Below are 14000 nucleotides of genomic sequence, written 5' to 3'. Positions count from 1 at the left end.
TACAAACAAGACTTCTAGTTGCACTTTTAAAGCAGCAGCTTCCTCTTCAGGCTCCTGACAGCAGGTCAGTCCTCATGTTTTATTCTCTTCCTGACATAATCCCAGAGGATAACTGGGTCTTCTTCTGGGAGTCGACTGGAGTTTTCTCTGGTGAGGCAGACACATTAACCGTTTAAACCTCTCCACTGAAAGTAGTTGTGGCATTGAAACGCCTTTCAGCTGTTTAATCTAGAGTTTCACACCCTGAAAGAAGAGTCGCTCCATTTCCTGTTAACCTGCTCAAAGCGCTGCTGATTTTTCCAGCAGATGCCTCAACTCCCCATTTAATCACTGCCTGGGTGCCCATGAGCCTGGGCGTACGTTCAATCCCTGCTGTGAACCTTTCACACCTCTGACAAAGTAAGTCAGAAATTAAACTCCTCGCTTCATTGTAAGAAAATCTTTCTACATAAATCATCAGCTGCATGTTACTGCGTTCTGATTGGTCTGTTATGGATTTAAAACAGGACACTTCAGTGAGGATGACACTTCCAGACGCAGCAGGTGGAGGTGGTGGTGTAATCAGGACGCTGATCACAGTTGTTTCACTTCATCAAATCTGACAGTAAAAATGTAGATTTCTGGCTCATTCAGGACCACCTATGAAAAGTCTGCATTCAAACACCCGGCGCCAGAGGACAAACCCCTGAACGCAGAGCTACACCTGCGAGAGGCGAGCGGTGACATCACACAGGTTAAAATGAGCTGAGAGCAGGACCACGGCACCAAGTTAAACATAAATGTTTTAATGGTACTATTTACAAAAAAGAAAAAACAATTCAGCTTTTTGATTAGGTTATAACTGCTGCAACAATCAAACAGGTACATCGACATCTCGCTTAACTACAAAAAAAGAAAAAAAAAACCAAACAAACAGTGACTGAATGGCTGCGGGATAAAAAGGTGTAAAATGAAAAACCATAGATTTTTTTTGCATAGCAATTAGTTACTTTAAGGTGGAGGGAGGAGGAGGAGGAGTGTGTGAGGTTATATGGAGGATGTGGTGAAAATAAAATCCGGTCCGAGTGTGACGATCGATCGATCGGTCGGAGGGGGCAGCAGAAGATTTTTTCCCTTGGAGAACCTGAGCTCAGGGCGGCTTCAGCTGAGAGCTGCTACATGTGAAATGTGAGAGGAGGGAGGGCGGGGTTTGTTCGCCGCGCTGCGATTTGACGTTTCTGTTTCCTCTTTCTTTTTTAAATTAAGTGGACGCCTTTGTGCCGTTGGGATTGGACGCAAGCGTGTTTGCTGACATGCAGCGGCGGCGCTTTGAGGGCTAAGTGCTTTAAAAAAAAAAAAAAAACTAATAAAAAACAAACTTAAAAACGCCACGTCTGTTTGTGCTGCCCTCTGTGAAGCTGAACTGAAAACAGAGGCAGCAGCGGGAGATCAAAAAAGGAATGATTTACTATTAAAAGGAACGCACAAAAAAGAAGAAGAGGATGAGTCAGAACAGAACGAGAGAAAAACTAACAAAAAAACAACACGTCAGGAATGAAAAAACAAACAAAATGAAGCAAACCAGACTTGGCAGTTTAAAGAAGTGCTCTGGTGAGTTCAGGCGACCTCTAGAGGAAGGAGGAGGAACCACATCTCAAATGTACCTGTTTTATTTGGATGAGGAAGGTCTGAAGGGGGGGCGGAGGAAGAGGAAGGGCTGATTTTTTTTTTCTCCTTTTTTATTGTTTTATTTGTCACTCCACTAAAAATGTACATGGGAATTACAAGCAAACTAGTCAATAAAAACAAAAACAAAAAAACCCTTTGGCCATATTTTTGAGGAGTCCGCTACATAGTGCGCTACGAGTGTACACGCGACGTATGAAACACCACTAAGCCCCCATGTACATTGTTTAGCCTACTACAGACATTTTTTTGTAACGTGTTGTTTTTATACTTTTTTTTAACATTTATCTTTTTTTTTTTTTTTCTTCTTTCGTGTGACAAAAAACAAGTGTCGGGAAAGGCTTCTATCTCCGTAATGTTCACTAAAAACTGTGAAAGTATTAGACTGATGTTTGAATATCAAACAACAGGAACCCATTTAATGTTATTCTGCGCTGAGGTTCTGCTTGTTAATGCCAGAGAGGAGCTGTGTGTGTGTGTGGGTGTGTGTGTGTGGGGGGGCCCTCATTCATCGGTGGGTGGAGGACTTGTGTTTTGGGGCGCTGCCACTGCTCTCGTCGTCAAGCGGCGGCTCTGCGTCGTCTGAATCGAGGCGTCCGTAGGCCATCGCTCGGCAACCTGAGATGCTGCGCATCCTGGGCCTGACTTGGTGGTCGCTCTCAGACTCGGGCTCTGGGGCCGGGTCTTCGGGCAGGGGGAAGCATCGGCGTTCCCACGGCGCCACCGTCTGGGGGAAAAAAAACGCGGGTGTTAAAAACGAATGAAAGCTTCAGACGCTTCACAGGCTGACTGATCCTCAGGGGCGGAGCTATGTACCCGCTCTTCGAAGGTGAAGTCCGGCGTGGAGCACCGCGTGTCCTCACTGGACAGGAGCCGGTGGGAGTCCCTCGAGCAGGGCGTGTGGGGGTTGGAGGCGGTGTCGGGGCTGGCGGGACTCATGGGCGACGGCACGTGGCTGTAGTCGTGCAGCATCGGGCAGTGGCCTGGGTCGGGGGACGCGGGCTGGGGGGTCGGCGGGTTGGTCCCGCACAGCAGAGGCGTGGTGCGCCCGTCCACGGACTTGTACGACCTGAGGAAGAAACGGAGGAGTTGTCAATGTCACGGCTGCGGCGGGACAACAAACGCGAGGCGTTTACTGAGGTGTGTGATGCTGCTCTTACCTGCTGCCCCGCCTCTTAGCAGGAGCCAGGGCCCTCCAAGTCCAGCGAGTGCGCTCCTGGTCCTCGTAGGGCTGATGGAGCTGGATGAAGGCTGCGTCTGACAGGTCCTCCACCTGCAGAAACATCACACGTCATCAGGACCCCGAAAACTTGCTTGCTTTGGTTTAATCATCAAACACTCGGAGAGAAAGCGGTTTGACCATCTCAGCTCGAACAACGACGCTGAGATGTTTTTAATACTTTCAATGTCACACTAAGAATTTAAAAGAGGGGTTTTTAGGCTTTCAAAGCCTTCATGATTGCTTCACAGGTTTAAATGTATGAGTCAGATCCGACCACCAGGTGTCACTGTTCGCTCAGCAGCTCAGGTGATCTCCTGAACGGATCCTAACATCCCAGCTTAACACGTGAAATCTGATAAATACCACAGATGAGGTGGTTCTCTCACCTCGCGTTCGTTCTCCTCCTCGGTTATGGGCTGCGAGAAGACGTCCACAGACCGCCAGCTTTAGAAAACGAGACAAAAACGTGTGAGTGCAGGAAACCAGCAGCCACAGCAGAGTGGTATTTTTCCATGCAGGTATTGGTTTACCTGGGCGTGAGAATCTCTTTGTACTGAAGCTTCTCCACGCGGGTGGTGGCGGCCACAGACATGGGGATTACTATGTTGTTGATGTCGAAGGAGCTTTCACCTCGCCTCCTCTTGATTGGCTGCTGCTGGAGAAGAAAGGAGGAGTGTAAACAAGCGAGACTTTACACAGAAGTCTGCAAACAATACCGACTCGACCGGCTCCGACACACTTTCAGCTCAAACGCTCTCACAGCCTGCGGGGAGGATGACACGTGTCATCATGTTAATCCAAAAGATGAAGGTTAATAAAAACTGAGGTCATCATGAGCTCACTTCACAAACACATTTGGATATTTACAATTTACAGGTTTCCTCCTTAATCCAAGGAGACTTTGTTTAACAAATGTTGTCCATGTTGGTGTAAAAGACCAGCAGGTATCAATTACACACTCATGTATTAGGGTGAGTGTGCAAATGAGCTGAAGATGCCCTGCAGGCCACAATCAGTTGGTCAAGTCTGCAGTATTTAACCATTTCTAGGTCCAAATACTCCTCCAGCTCCCGAAAAACAAACTGAGGCAAAACCGAGCGCTCCAAATTTATCCAGCTCCAAGAAAATCACCAGATGAACTTTAATATCCGTGAAAAAGAGGCTTTACGAGGTTTAGAGACTCAACTATGGATGTAAATGAAGACAAAACATCATTGACTTGTAATAAGTTTGTGAAGTTGAGTACATGCAATTCAATACAAGCAACAAAAAAGACGTAGGAGGAGTTAAATTGCTTCCAAAAGTTCACACGGCAGGAAGAAGACGCTGAAAGCAGACTGAACTTCAGCCGTGAGAACCTCTGGAGTGAGCCCATCCACAGCAGCAGGTTAATCATTAAAATGCTGCTTCATGGTTTCAGATTACTCGCTAAGAAGTCCTGAAGCTAAGCTAAGCATCCACACAGACAGCCTGATTCTGAAGTGTGAAAATAATGAATTAAAATAAAGTAAAATTCTTAAAATAATAATGATGAAAATAATGAGAAAAAAAAAAGCAAAAACAAAAACAACCCCAGACAACGCAGCACGTTAAAGCGCTCCGACCACGAACGGGGTCACAGATCATGAGTTACAGAGCGGATACGGCAGCAGCTGGCGCAACGAGTCTGTCGAGTGTTTTTGTTTCCTGCTCCTTTTTCTGCTCCAGCAACCACAAAAAAGTTTCAGCTCGAGTTTAACGTCTGAACCTCCGCACAGCGACAAACACTGTGTGATGAGTGTTTATCGAGGCCGTGTTCTTCTCACACCGAGCCTCAACTTTTACTTTTGTTCGCATTAATGGCGCCAAAAACGCATCAGACAGTGCGGCTCGCAGCTTGTTTGCATGCTGCCGCCGCAGAAGTCTCAATTTGTTTGCCGTCTTCCTCACTACAGCACAGCTTTCCCACACACTCCATGTCTAAGACTTTCCCTGGAACACATTTTTTTAATGCTGTGCTCGCCATCTTGTGTCATGTGAAACCATCGGATTTCCACGCAGCTACTGAAATAAATGGAGGTCATTAATAAAATATATGACTGCAGATCGCAGATAAGAGCTGCACAACAGTAAAGCCTGCTTATAACACAGAGGGAGCATTTTTAAAAACCCCTGACTGATGACTTGAATCATCCAAATAAGGTGCAAGATGCGGGCGGGCGTCCTTACAGGCGTGCTTGGGACACTCTGGCTGCTCGGGCCCAGCGGCGCAGAGTTCTCTGAAGATGTGGACAGCTGGCGTGTTAGGGGGCTGTGCAGGGACGAGTGCATGTTGGCTAGAGTCGTGCAGGGGCTGCTCGAGTCCATGAAGAGTTTGGGGGAGGCTGGAAGAAAGAAAGAAAGGAAAAGTCAGGCGGGTTCACTGATGTGTGGACCTCAGATTAAAGCCGTCTTCCTGCAGACGTGTAACTCACAGTCCGCTCTCTCCAGCGAGTGCTCTCTTATTCTCTTGCGGCTGTAGTTCTTGTCGTATGGCCCTAACGGGGTCGAGATGGCCTGCAGCCGCTCGGTCTTGCACACAGCCTGGCCCTCCAGCCTGGCCGCGTTCATCACGGCGCTGCTGCCGCCGCCTCCGCCAACACTGCTGTCCACCGTCCTCGACTTCTCAGCACTTCTCTTGTGGCCCAGTCCTGCAACACCAGAAGTACATCAGGTTACTGTCATATATGGCACAGGTTAGGACAACTGATGGAGCTTCCAGTCGTGGATGTTCACATTACACATTAAAACAAACATGTTCAGATAATAAAAATTTACTCCAAGACTTTTGTTGAGTTTAAAATCCACTGCCTGAAGTTTTTAGTTGGCTTATGCTCTTTTGCTCATATGTCAGATATTAAATCTTCACTTGTGAGATGGTGGAATTAGTAAATGTGTATTTTTCAATCAACAGCTGCTGTTTTCTCAGCTGAGTGGATATGACATCGAGATCGGGCCTTCTCAGAAGACAGATTCTCTTCTGAGAAGCGTCTCATTGCGTGGAATTAGGAAATACGGCAGCTACTAGGACAGAGTGAACTGTGAAACCTACACAGCTGGAATTAAGCAGAAACCCGACCTGAAAAACAATCACACTGTGTCCCAATAATGCGCTGACTTTAAAAATGACATTTCGTAACATCGTACATTTGTATACATTTGTCTGTTTCTTCAAGTCTTATATTTATTTTGAATGTGAAAGGTCGTATTTAAGTCTGGGTGATGTAATCTCAGAGGCGTCGCTGTGCTCGTGTGCTGCCGTCAAATGGCAGAAACCTGCCGCTCGGACAGCTCCCATACTTACTGACTGCCATGAGCGAGTTGGCGAACTTGTGCTTCTCTTTGGATGAGGAGAGCTTGTGTTTGAGGGAGAGCTTCTTCAGTGGTTTGCTCCTCTCCAGTGACTTGGTCTGCCACTGGCTCTTCATCACCTGCTGCAGGCGCAGACCTATACAAACGTCTGAGGAAGACAGCGGCAGAGGAAACGAGACTCAGAAAAATGAACTTCCTGAAGAAAATTTTATGCTTTCCCCTCATATTCTGTCAAATGTGTTCTTGTTACGGTGACTGAGGTTCACGTTAAACACGGTGAAACTTTCAAATTAACGAGGTCAGCACACGAGATAAATGCTGACTCAGTCTCGGGCAGTTTTTTCTACTCTTGGCTCTTCTCAGGCACACAGCTCGACCTTCCAGATGTTTCCAAGGGGCAGCCAATCAGGAGCTTACTTGTTTCACACAGGAGGACAAACTGAGGGCACTTCTGTAATTACACTCAGAATTTAACATTACAACCACCAGGGGGCAGAGTTTTCTGTGGACGTGTTAAAACTCAAAGGAGGGTTCAGTGCTGAGCGTTTTTTGGCAAATTGAGGTTCAGATGAGCACACAGTAGCATAAACTGATATTACATCAAAGTGCAGCCCAACTTCAGCTAATAAATATATTCCCTTGGGGTTTTTTTGGGGGGGGGGGGTTAACCCAGGGTCCGGTGTGAAGCACTACTACTAGAACAAGAACGCAGCAGTAACGCACATACAGGCTGCCAGACACCATCAAGCAACAAGAACAGGAGAAGAAAGCGCTGTAGCTACCAGGGATCAGACTGGTAAGGTCTGTATGGAGCTGTGACATTGCATGCTGCCGTACTCACAGGAGAAAAAACACACGTCTGCCACAAATATAGCATTTCAAGTAGTCTGGGGTGGAGGGTGGGTGAAATGACCATCCTTAATATGAATCATGCCAAGTCCAAGAATACAAAAGACATATTCCTAAAATTAGTGCTATAAACTCTTGAAGAGTTGTCTGCAGTTTAGTGATTCACATGAAACAAGCCTCAGAGCAGCGGTCCAAATGTTCACTAATAACCTTTAAAGTCACCTCCAAAATTTTCCCCCTTTGTTTTAGTGTAAACAAATTTAGGTGCCCAGTGAAAATTACATCCATGAGACACTCTGAGATAGCTGAAGAAAAACAAAATGATTAAACAGTGAAAAGAAAACACGACATCACATCTCCTCTGGGCTCAGAGTTTCAGAAATAACCCAGTCAAATTACAGGAAAACGGACGAGCAGCCCACAACCCAGACTTAAGACAATTACACTTTTCCCCCCTGTATAATTAAAAAATAAAACTTATTTCCTGTCATTTATTGGTTTGTCGGTTACACATTTTATATATTGTTAAAGGCAAAAATAAAACACTAAACTGCCTGAAAGTTTTGCCCTCCCTCTGGGAGCCTGGCACCAGGCTGTGTGCTTTACACTGCAACCTTAGATAATCTATTCTGTGAGCTTCAGCCGAACCTACTGCTTCATTTGTCTGTGTCTTGTAAAACTGTTCATGTTTTGATTTGCAGTAAAGTCGGAAATTCCTGTCTTCGTTTATGTGAGTTCTTTGCTGCTGCAGAGAGAGAGAAGACTCTAAATGACTAAATATGTTCAGCAGAACTTCCTGCTGAGCCCACAGCCACGCCTTGTTTGTCTTCCCCTCTGGATGTAAAGGAGGAAATGGCTGCGTAAACTCAAGCTCCGCTCTGAGACCAGCACTGACCTTCGGGGAAGGAGAGGATGGGGTGGACGCCAAGATCCAGCCTTGACAGGCGCTCCAGGGTGGGCAGCTCGTACTGAGGGTCCTCTCTGGGGGTGGGCCAGCCACCGCACATCACACAGCTGGGGTTAACCCTGCAGTTACACTGGATGCAGCTGCTCCTCGGGGCCTGCCAGGAGGACAAACGAGAGCGGTTGCAAATCATTCACAGCCAAGCTGTGATTATTAATAATTCAGCTGCTTCACCGACACGGCCGTCAAACACTTATTGAGTGAGTCATGCCAGAAAATGTTCTGCTCTTTAGAGCTGCTGACGTCATGCTCCGTGTGCCTGCTTTATGTCTATTCCCCCCATTTTTAAAATTGCTCTATTATTAGTTCTGCTGGTACTTTACTGAAACTTACTCTTTTAATACACACAAAAACAGAACAGACTGCACCCGCTCCTTAAGCTCCTTGTTGAATTGTATCTAGATTTTCTTCTTTTCCATTGACCTTGTGTATTTTATTCTATTTTTTCCTATTTAGCTGTGCCATTTTTCTAAAACATACTGAGCCGTTTCAGTTTGTGTTCCACTCTATTTAGGCCAGACTGTGTTTAATGAGTTTGGTCCCCCCCCAATATAATCAGACAATACCTATTAGAATTTGTAAATCACTGGTGTTCAAAAGTTCCTCTGCAGAAAATGTCCTCCATCTCATCTGAGATATCAGCTCCTATTTTGATTATATTTTGTTAGATGAACGCACGTGGACGTATCTGACACCGATTTAGTTCGCTGTACTTCATCCCACACAAATAATCAGTGTTTCCTCCTCACTACTGAAACCAACCATATTATTATACACTAATATAGTACATTTAAATCTCTTTCGGCACACTCTTTAAAGAAGCTGTGGTAGTGCCTCAAGTTTCTATGCTATGATTTAGGGAGTTTCCTGGTGTAAAATCAGGTGGTCTCTGACCCACTTAGTTTCACTTTTGCCTTGTGATGTGCTCCATGATGAACAGATCATCACCAAATTATCCTGAATCAGTGGAAGACGATGAGTCCGCAAAGTGATTGACCTGGGGCTTCGATAAGGAGGGAACATAAACCAATCAGGTCAACACTGTAAATACTGACACTCTGTAAACATTAAAAGTCTTTAAACTAATCATGAAATGATTAAGATTATTCTTCACTACATCATAAAAACATGTTTAAAAAAAAAGCTGTTTTAGAGGCACAGCATTTTAAAATGACAGCTGTGAACGATTTGGATTTTATAATGTGAATAGTTGTTTAATGTAAAACATGCATTAAGCTTCTTATGTCCTGCTGAAGTGATAGGATTTTTTCTCTTTCTGAATCATGTGGTTCGCCATGCTTTGATTTGAAGGACCTTTTTGTTGTTTCTTTGAAAGTCTGTTTTTTTTCCTCTAAAAATATTGTTTATAAAAATAAACAGGAGAAATGTGACTGCATAATTGTAGTAGTAGTATTTTAAGTTTAAAAGCCTCAACACATTTAGAGACTTAAAAGTCACACTCAGTCTCCCAGAGAGGGGGGGAGGGGTGTAAACAATCAGAGAAACGTTTCTATTCCCCCCCCCCCCAACTAAAACTTGTGAGTCGTCACATGGGGCCATTACTACCCTTTGTTGTTCGACTCTGAATGAAGATGCCCTACTTTCCCCATCTCTCATTTACTCAGTTATTAGGTCACGCACCAGCCGAGGAGTGAAGCCTAAAACACTAGATGCTGTCTAACAAAAAGCCCTTTCACTGCTCTTAAATGTGCGAAACTGAACATTCAGCATGTTCGCACCATTTCCACAAAGACTCCTTCATACACGCGTGCCCTTGCAGCTTCTTTCAAGTGAAACCCAAGAATAATCACACAGAGCAGAAAGCTCACCTTGCCGTTAAGGTTGGGCACAGTGTTGGGCTGAATGAGTCGCCGCCGCCGGCAGCTGATTAGCGGCCGCGTACGTGCAGCCACGCATGTGCTGTCGTAGGCCGACGGCTGCTGATGCTTGGCGTCTGTGCTCTCTGCCATCCTACAACACAGAGAGAAAATTTAGCACCTGTTAAAAGCTGGCGTGCTCGTAGCTGTGAGCGCATCTCATTAGCTTAAAACTCATCAATGTGACTTCAGCTGCCAGATGTGCTACACCTCAGAGATAACAGACTGTACTAGCAGCTGTACAGTCTGTATGATACAGTGCCCAAAGTATTATAAACTTTGCAAAACAAAAAACTGCAAATATTTACAAAAAAAAAAAAAAAAAAAAAAAAATCGAAATCACTGAGCACATCAAGCATCCTAAACTCTGGATTCAGGCTTCAAGATAATAACAAGACATGTGAGCTGACCCTATTTGACAGCATGACAAATAACCATCTGTGAGGACATTTTCACTCTTTCCCGTGTTTGGAACAATACTTTTTCCTAATCTAATGTATTATAGAGTCTGAATATTTCATGATTTAACTTCAACAGTTTCCACACACAAACATTGGACACACAATCCAATACATTGTCCTATGATACCTTTTTATTATAGTTAATTAAAGTCAACTGGTGCCCCTTCAGAAACCTTAGCATGAACCTACACAATAAAAATTTACCTTGGGATGCCGTTGTAGCACCATATGAGTGGGTTGAAATTTGGTGCATTTTCAGAGCAAATCAATTCTACACCCACTCCAAATGACTCTAACCCACAGGTTCAGGAGCAAAACTGCACCAATTTTAATGTCTATGATGTAGAGGCACATAAACAACCGTTCGCTACAGATAACTTTATCCAAAATACACTTTTCACAGGTCAGTATGTGATAGGAGGAGATTCCTTTTGTGTTAACAGAGCTTAAATGTAATTTTCAGGGCTGACAATTTCTTGTAAATATAACCTTTACTTGAAAAAGAGGAAACTCCGATTCACCCATCTACATTTAAAGGGCCTGTATTTAGCAAATTATTCACAGCATGAAGGTAAAATTTTGTACTGCTTCATTAAAATCCACTGAAGTCATTACTGAAAGTAAAGCCGATTCTGTCAGGTGGCATCCTATTTGGTTAATTTTAAAAGGAATGACTTCTTTCTCATATGGCACTAACAACAGGAGATGGCCTGCTTTAGAAACATTCATCAGCAATGAGGAAGCTGCCTGAGCACAGCGTGTAGGAGGCTGAGTTCACACGACTATTACTCACTTCATTCTCACAGAGGTCATTACAGTTAATTAAAATGAAACTAAAACCAAAACCAGGTGAAAACAACTTATGCACACTTACAAAAACAAATGTTATGTAGAGTTTTGTACAGAAGTTCACTGACACATATCTACAGGACTGTGTCCACTGACTGCGTGAAATGAAAAAATTAACTGAAACTAATAATCAAAACAAAACCGAAACAGGCAAAGTCATCCTGAAAACTAAACACAACAGAAGCAAAAATAAACTAAATAAAACCCCCTGATTCAAACACGGGTGCAGTTCAACAAACTTTGCACTATTGAGCTGGAGGTTAACGACTGTTTCATGTCTCATCAGGTGGCATCTACCAGCTACACTTTCACATTTGCTAAGAAAAAATGAGTTCAGGGAAGCTGATGTTTAGAAGACGTGCCAGTTTTTAAAAAATGCAGTATTAAGACTACAAAAAAAAAAGTCACAGACAGAGCTTTGTCCATAGTGCATATTGTGATTGCGTGAAAAGCACATGAGACAAATATTAAAGTTGGGTCCATTTATTACCACAGCAAAACACCACTATGCAAAGATGGCTAACATTGATGTTTTTCCAGCTGAAATGTCTGCTGTGAAAAAGGTTAATTACTTTTCTACTAATCACTGCAGCTCCAGCTAAAATCAGCATCTCTGTAACTGCAAATCCAAACGAAGGACTCCCCTCTCGCGTTTCCTGGAAAGGCAGCGAGCCTTTCCGAGAACTCAAAATGAGGTAATCATTAGCAGCTGTACCTGCTGAGGACGCCGTTGACTGGCTGCCCGTTTTGACCTTTCCAAGGGCCCGGCTCTGTGCTGCTGATATGGGCGGTGCCCGTGTGCTCCAGCCGTTCTGAACCGGCGTCCTGCATCGACAGATAAGACCAAAACCAGTTAGACTACACCTCGTGTTAACTGGCAGGCTGACCACGCTGAGCACTCAGGCAGCCGGCGGTATTTCAGGAAACTGCATTAGAGACAAACTGAATCATCTTGGTCCTGTGGCCTTGAATTATTCAGTCCAGATTTGGGCTAGGGCCTTCACTCTCCCAAGGCTTAAACCATCAAGATAAAAAACCTGAAGCACTTTTTCCACAAGCTTTTACACAAGTGAACAGTTTCATGATTCCAGTCAACCTTGTCTCATTTCACAAACATCTGCTCCACATTTCTCTATCATTTAAACTCAATAGCTGAGCGTGTGTTAATTTGTACTTTACGTCCTTGCAACATTTGGATATTTTTATTTTAAACAGTTTTTTATTTTATTTTATCTTTTGTTAAATATGTCAAGTATAATGAAACATGCTACTATAAACAACTGCCATTTATATAGCAGCTTTGCTATGAAATTGGATTACTTTAAAGACAGAAAAACATTTAATTTAATGAGGTTCAACATGCAGTAGAGCAAATGTACACCGCTGCGATGGGAGGCTGCACAGCTGCAGCTGAACAGACAAACAATTTAAACACCCAGACAGGCCGACTCATCAAGAGAAATTATTTGGATCTGAGGGTTAGGGAGCTTTTTTTCCTTTCTAAACGGCTTTGATTCAGTCAGACCTGAGGAACGGATAACAAGACAATTTCCTGTGAACACTTAACATTTCATTTCCACCTGTGTGAAAACAAACAAGCTCAATATTTCAGTCATTCTCAGGGATAGACTAAAGCAGAGCTGCTTATATTTACCCACTAACACAGCATCCGAAGATCAACAACTAATATTCATTCATTAATATTTATCTTTACATTATACACTTGAACTTGCCAAGAATGAATGGGGTTATTTATAAGAATCTTTCTATTTGTTGGAAGAACTGCTAATTAAACTATAGCTGAAAATTTTGTAGCCTTACTGCTGTCTAATTTTGTTTTTGTATTCTTCCCTTTGTATTCACAAAAAACTGATCTGAGGCTCGCCTCTTACATAAATCTTTAAACTCATCTTCATTCAAAATAATCCCTTTGTTAAGCTTTCAGTTCATCTCGGTTCATCCTCCGTCTTAAACAGTTTCAACTTATTCTGACTGGTTGCACATCTCAAAAATAAGGTTTGGACAGTAGGTGGGTGGAACTTGTGCAACTTGCAGCCAGAGCGGTGTACCTGAGATGATGGGATCAGCCTTGCTAAGTAAGAAAAGGGGGGCTATGAAAACAGTGTCAGTGGTTGTATTTTAATGCAGGCAAAATGTTTTTCTAAATCAAAAGAATATAAAAATAGTAAAAATGGCCATTTTAACTGATAACAGTCTGTCTAATCTATCTGGGTTGATTAAAGACAACCTCTGTCTTGAACTGTTTACAGCTTTATGAGACTTTGACTCGCAGGGATTACTCGTGCATACAGTGACCTCATTATTTTAAATGTTTGTCCCATTTCATGTGACCATGTACAAATGTAACAATACATGTGACAGAAATTATGTAAAACAATAAAAAGGTCAACAAAAAGAATAAAAACAATGGTTTTAAAGCCACTAGCAGCTACTGTTCTATTAAAAAGACAATTTTTAAAGAAACAAATCTGTTTACCTGAGTATTTACAGGCTCTGCTTTTACTTCTGTCCCACCTGCAAGCACCCCACTTGGCGAAACACCTCCCAGCTCTACTGAGCCCTGAGAAATCGAGAGATGAGAGTTATACTTTCAATTCAAAGATAAAGAAATTAATACAAGTTAAAATGTATCACAGAGCTTCTTCATCCTACAGTGTCAGTGGAAATACACATAAAAGGACTCTTTTCTGATTTTATGACACTTGATGGAAGACAATGGATTTCTCTGCACATCAGAGAAAAAAACTAAAATGCACAGACAT

The 14000-nt window shown here is 43.3% G+C and overlaps 1 protein-coding gene across 4 annotated transcripts in view; it reads right to left on the bottom strand.

Moving 5' to 3' along the window:
- Positions 1-770: 770 nt before the first annotated feature.
- Positions 771-14000, bottom strand: part of LOC134633630 (KAT8 regulatory NSL complex subunit 1-like) — a 41578-nt gene continuing 28348 nt past the window's right edge. For 3 of the 4 annotated variants that reach the window (XM_063482515.1, XM_063482516.1, XM_063482514.1), the window contains 12 exons: positions 13715-13798; positions 11933-12042; positions 9860-10001; positions 7962-8127; positions 6210-6365; positions 5341-5556; positions 5096-5250; positions 3418-3542; positions 3274-3331; positions 2826-2938; positions 2482-2734; positions 771-2392 (listed from right to left, as the gene is read on the bottom strand). In XM_063482515.1, the coding sequence (XP_063338585.1) occupies positions 2174-2392; positions 2482-2734; positions 2826-2938; positions 3274-3331; positions 3418-3542; positions 5096-5250; positions 5341-5556; positions 6210-6365; positions 7962-8127; positions 9860-10001; positions 11933-12042; positions 13715-13798 (1797 nt within the window). In that variant the 3' untranslated portion in view covers positions 771-2173. The remainder of the gene's footprint in view (positions 2393-2481; positions 2735-2825; positions 2939-3273; positions 3332-3417; positions 3543-5095; positions 5251-5340; positions 5557-6209; positions 6366-7961; positions 8128-9859; positions 10002-11932; positions 12043-13714; positions 13799-14000) is intronic. The other variant, XM_063482517.1, reaches the window with a different exon arrangement.

Source organism: Pelmatolapia mariae, linkage group LG8 (assembly GCF_036321145.2).
Source record: "Pelmatolapia mariae isolate MD_Pm_ZW linkage group LG8, Pm_UMD_F_2, whole genome shotgun sequence".
Taxonomy (NCBI): domain Eukaryota; kingdom Metazoa; phylum Chordata; class Actinopteri; order Cichliformes; family Cichlidae; genus Pelmatolapia; species Pelmatolapia mariae.
This window is presented reverse-complemented; position numbering and strand designations above follow the sequence as displayed.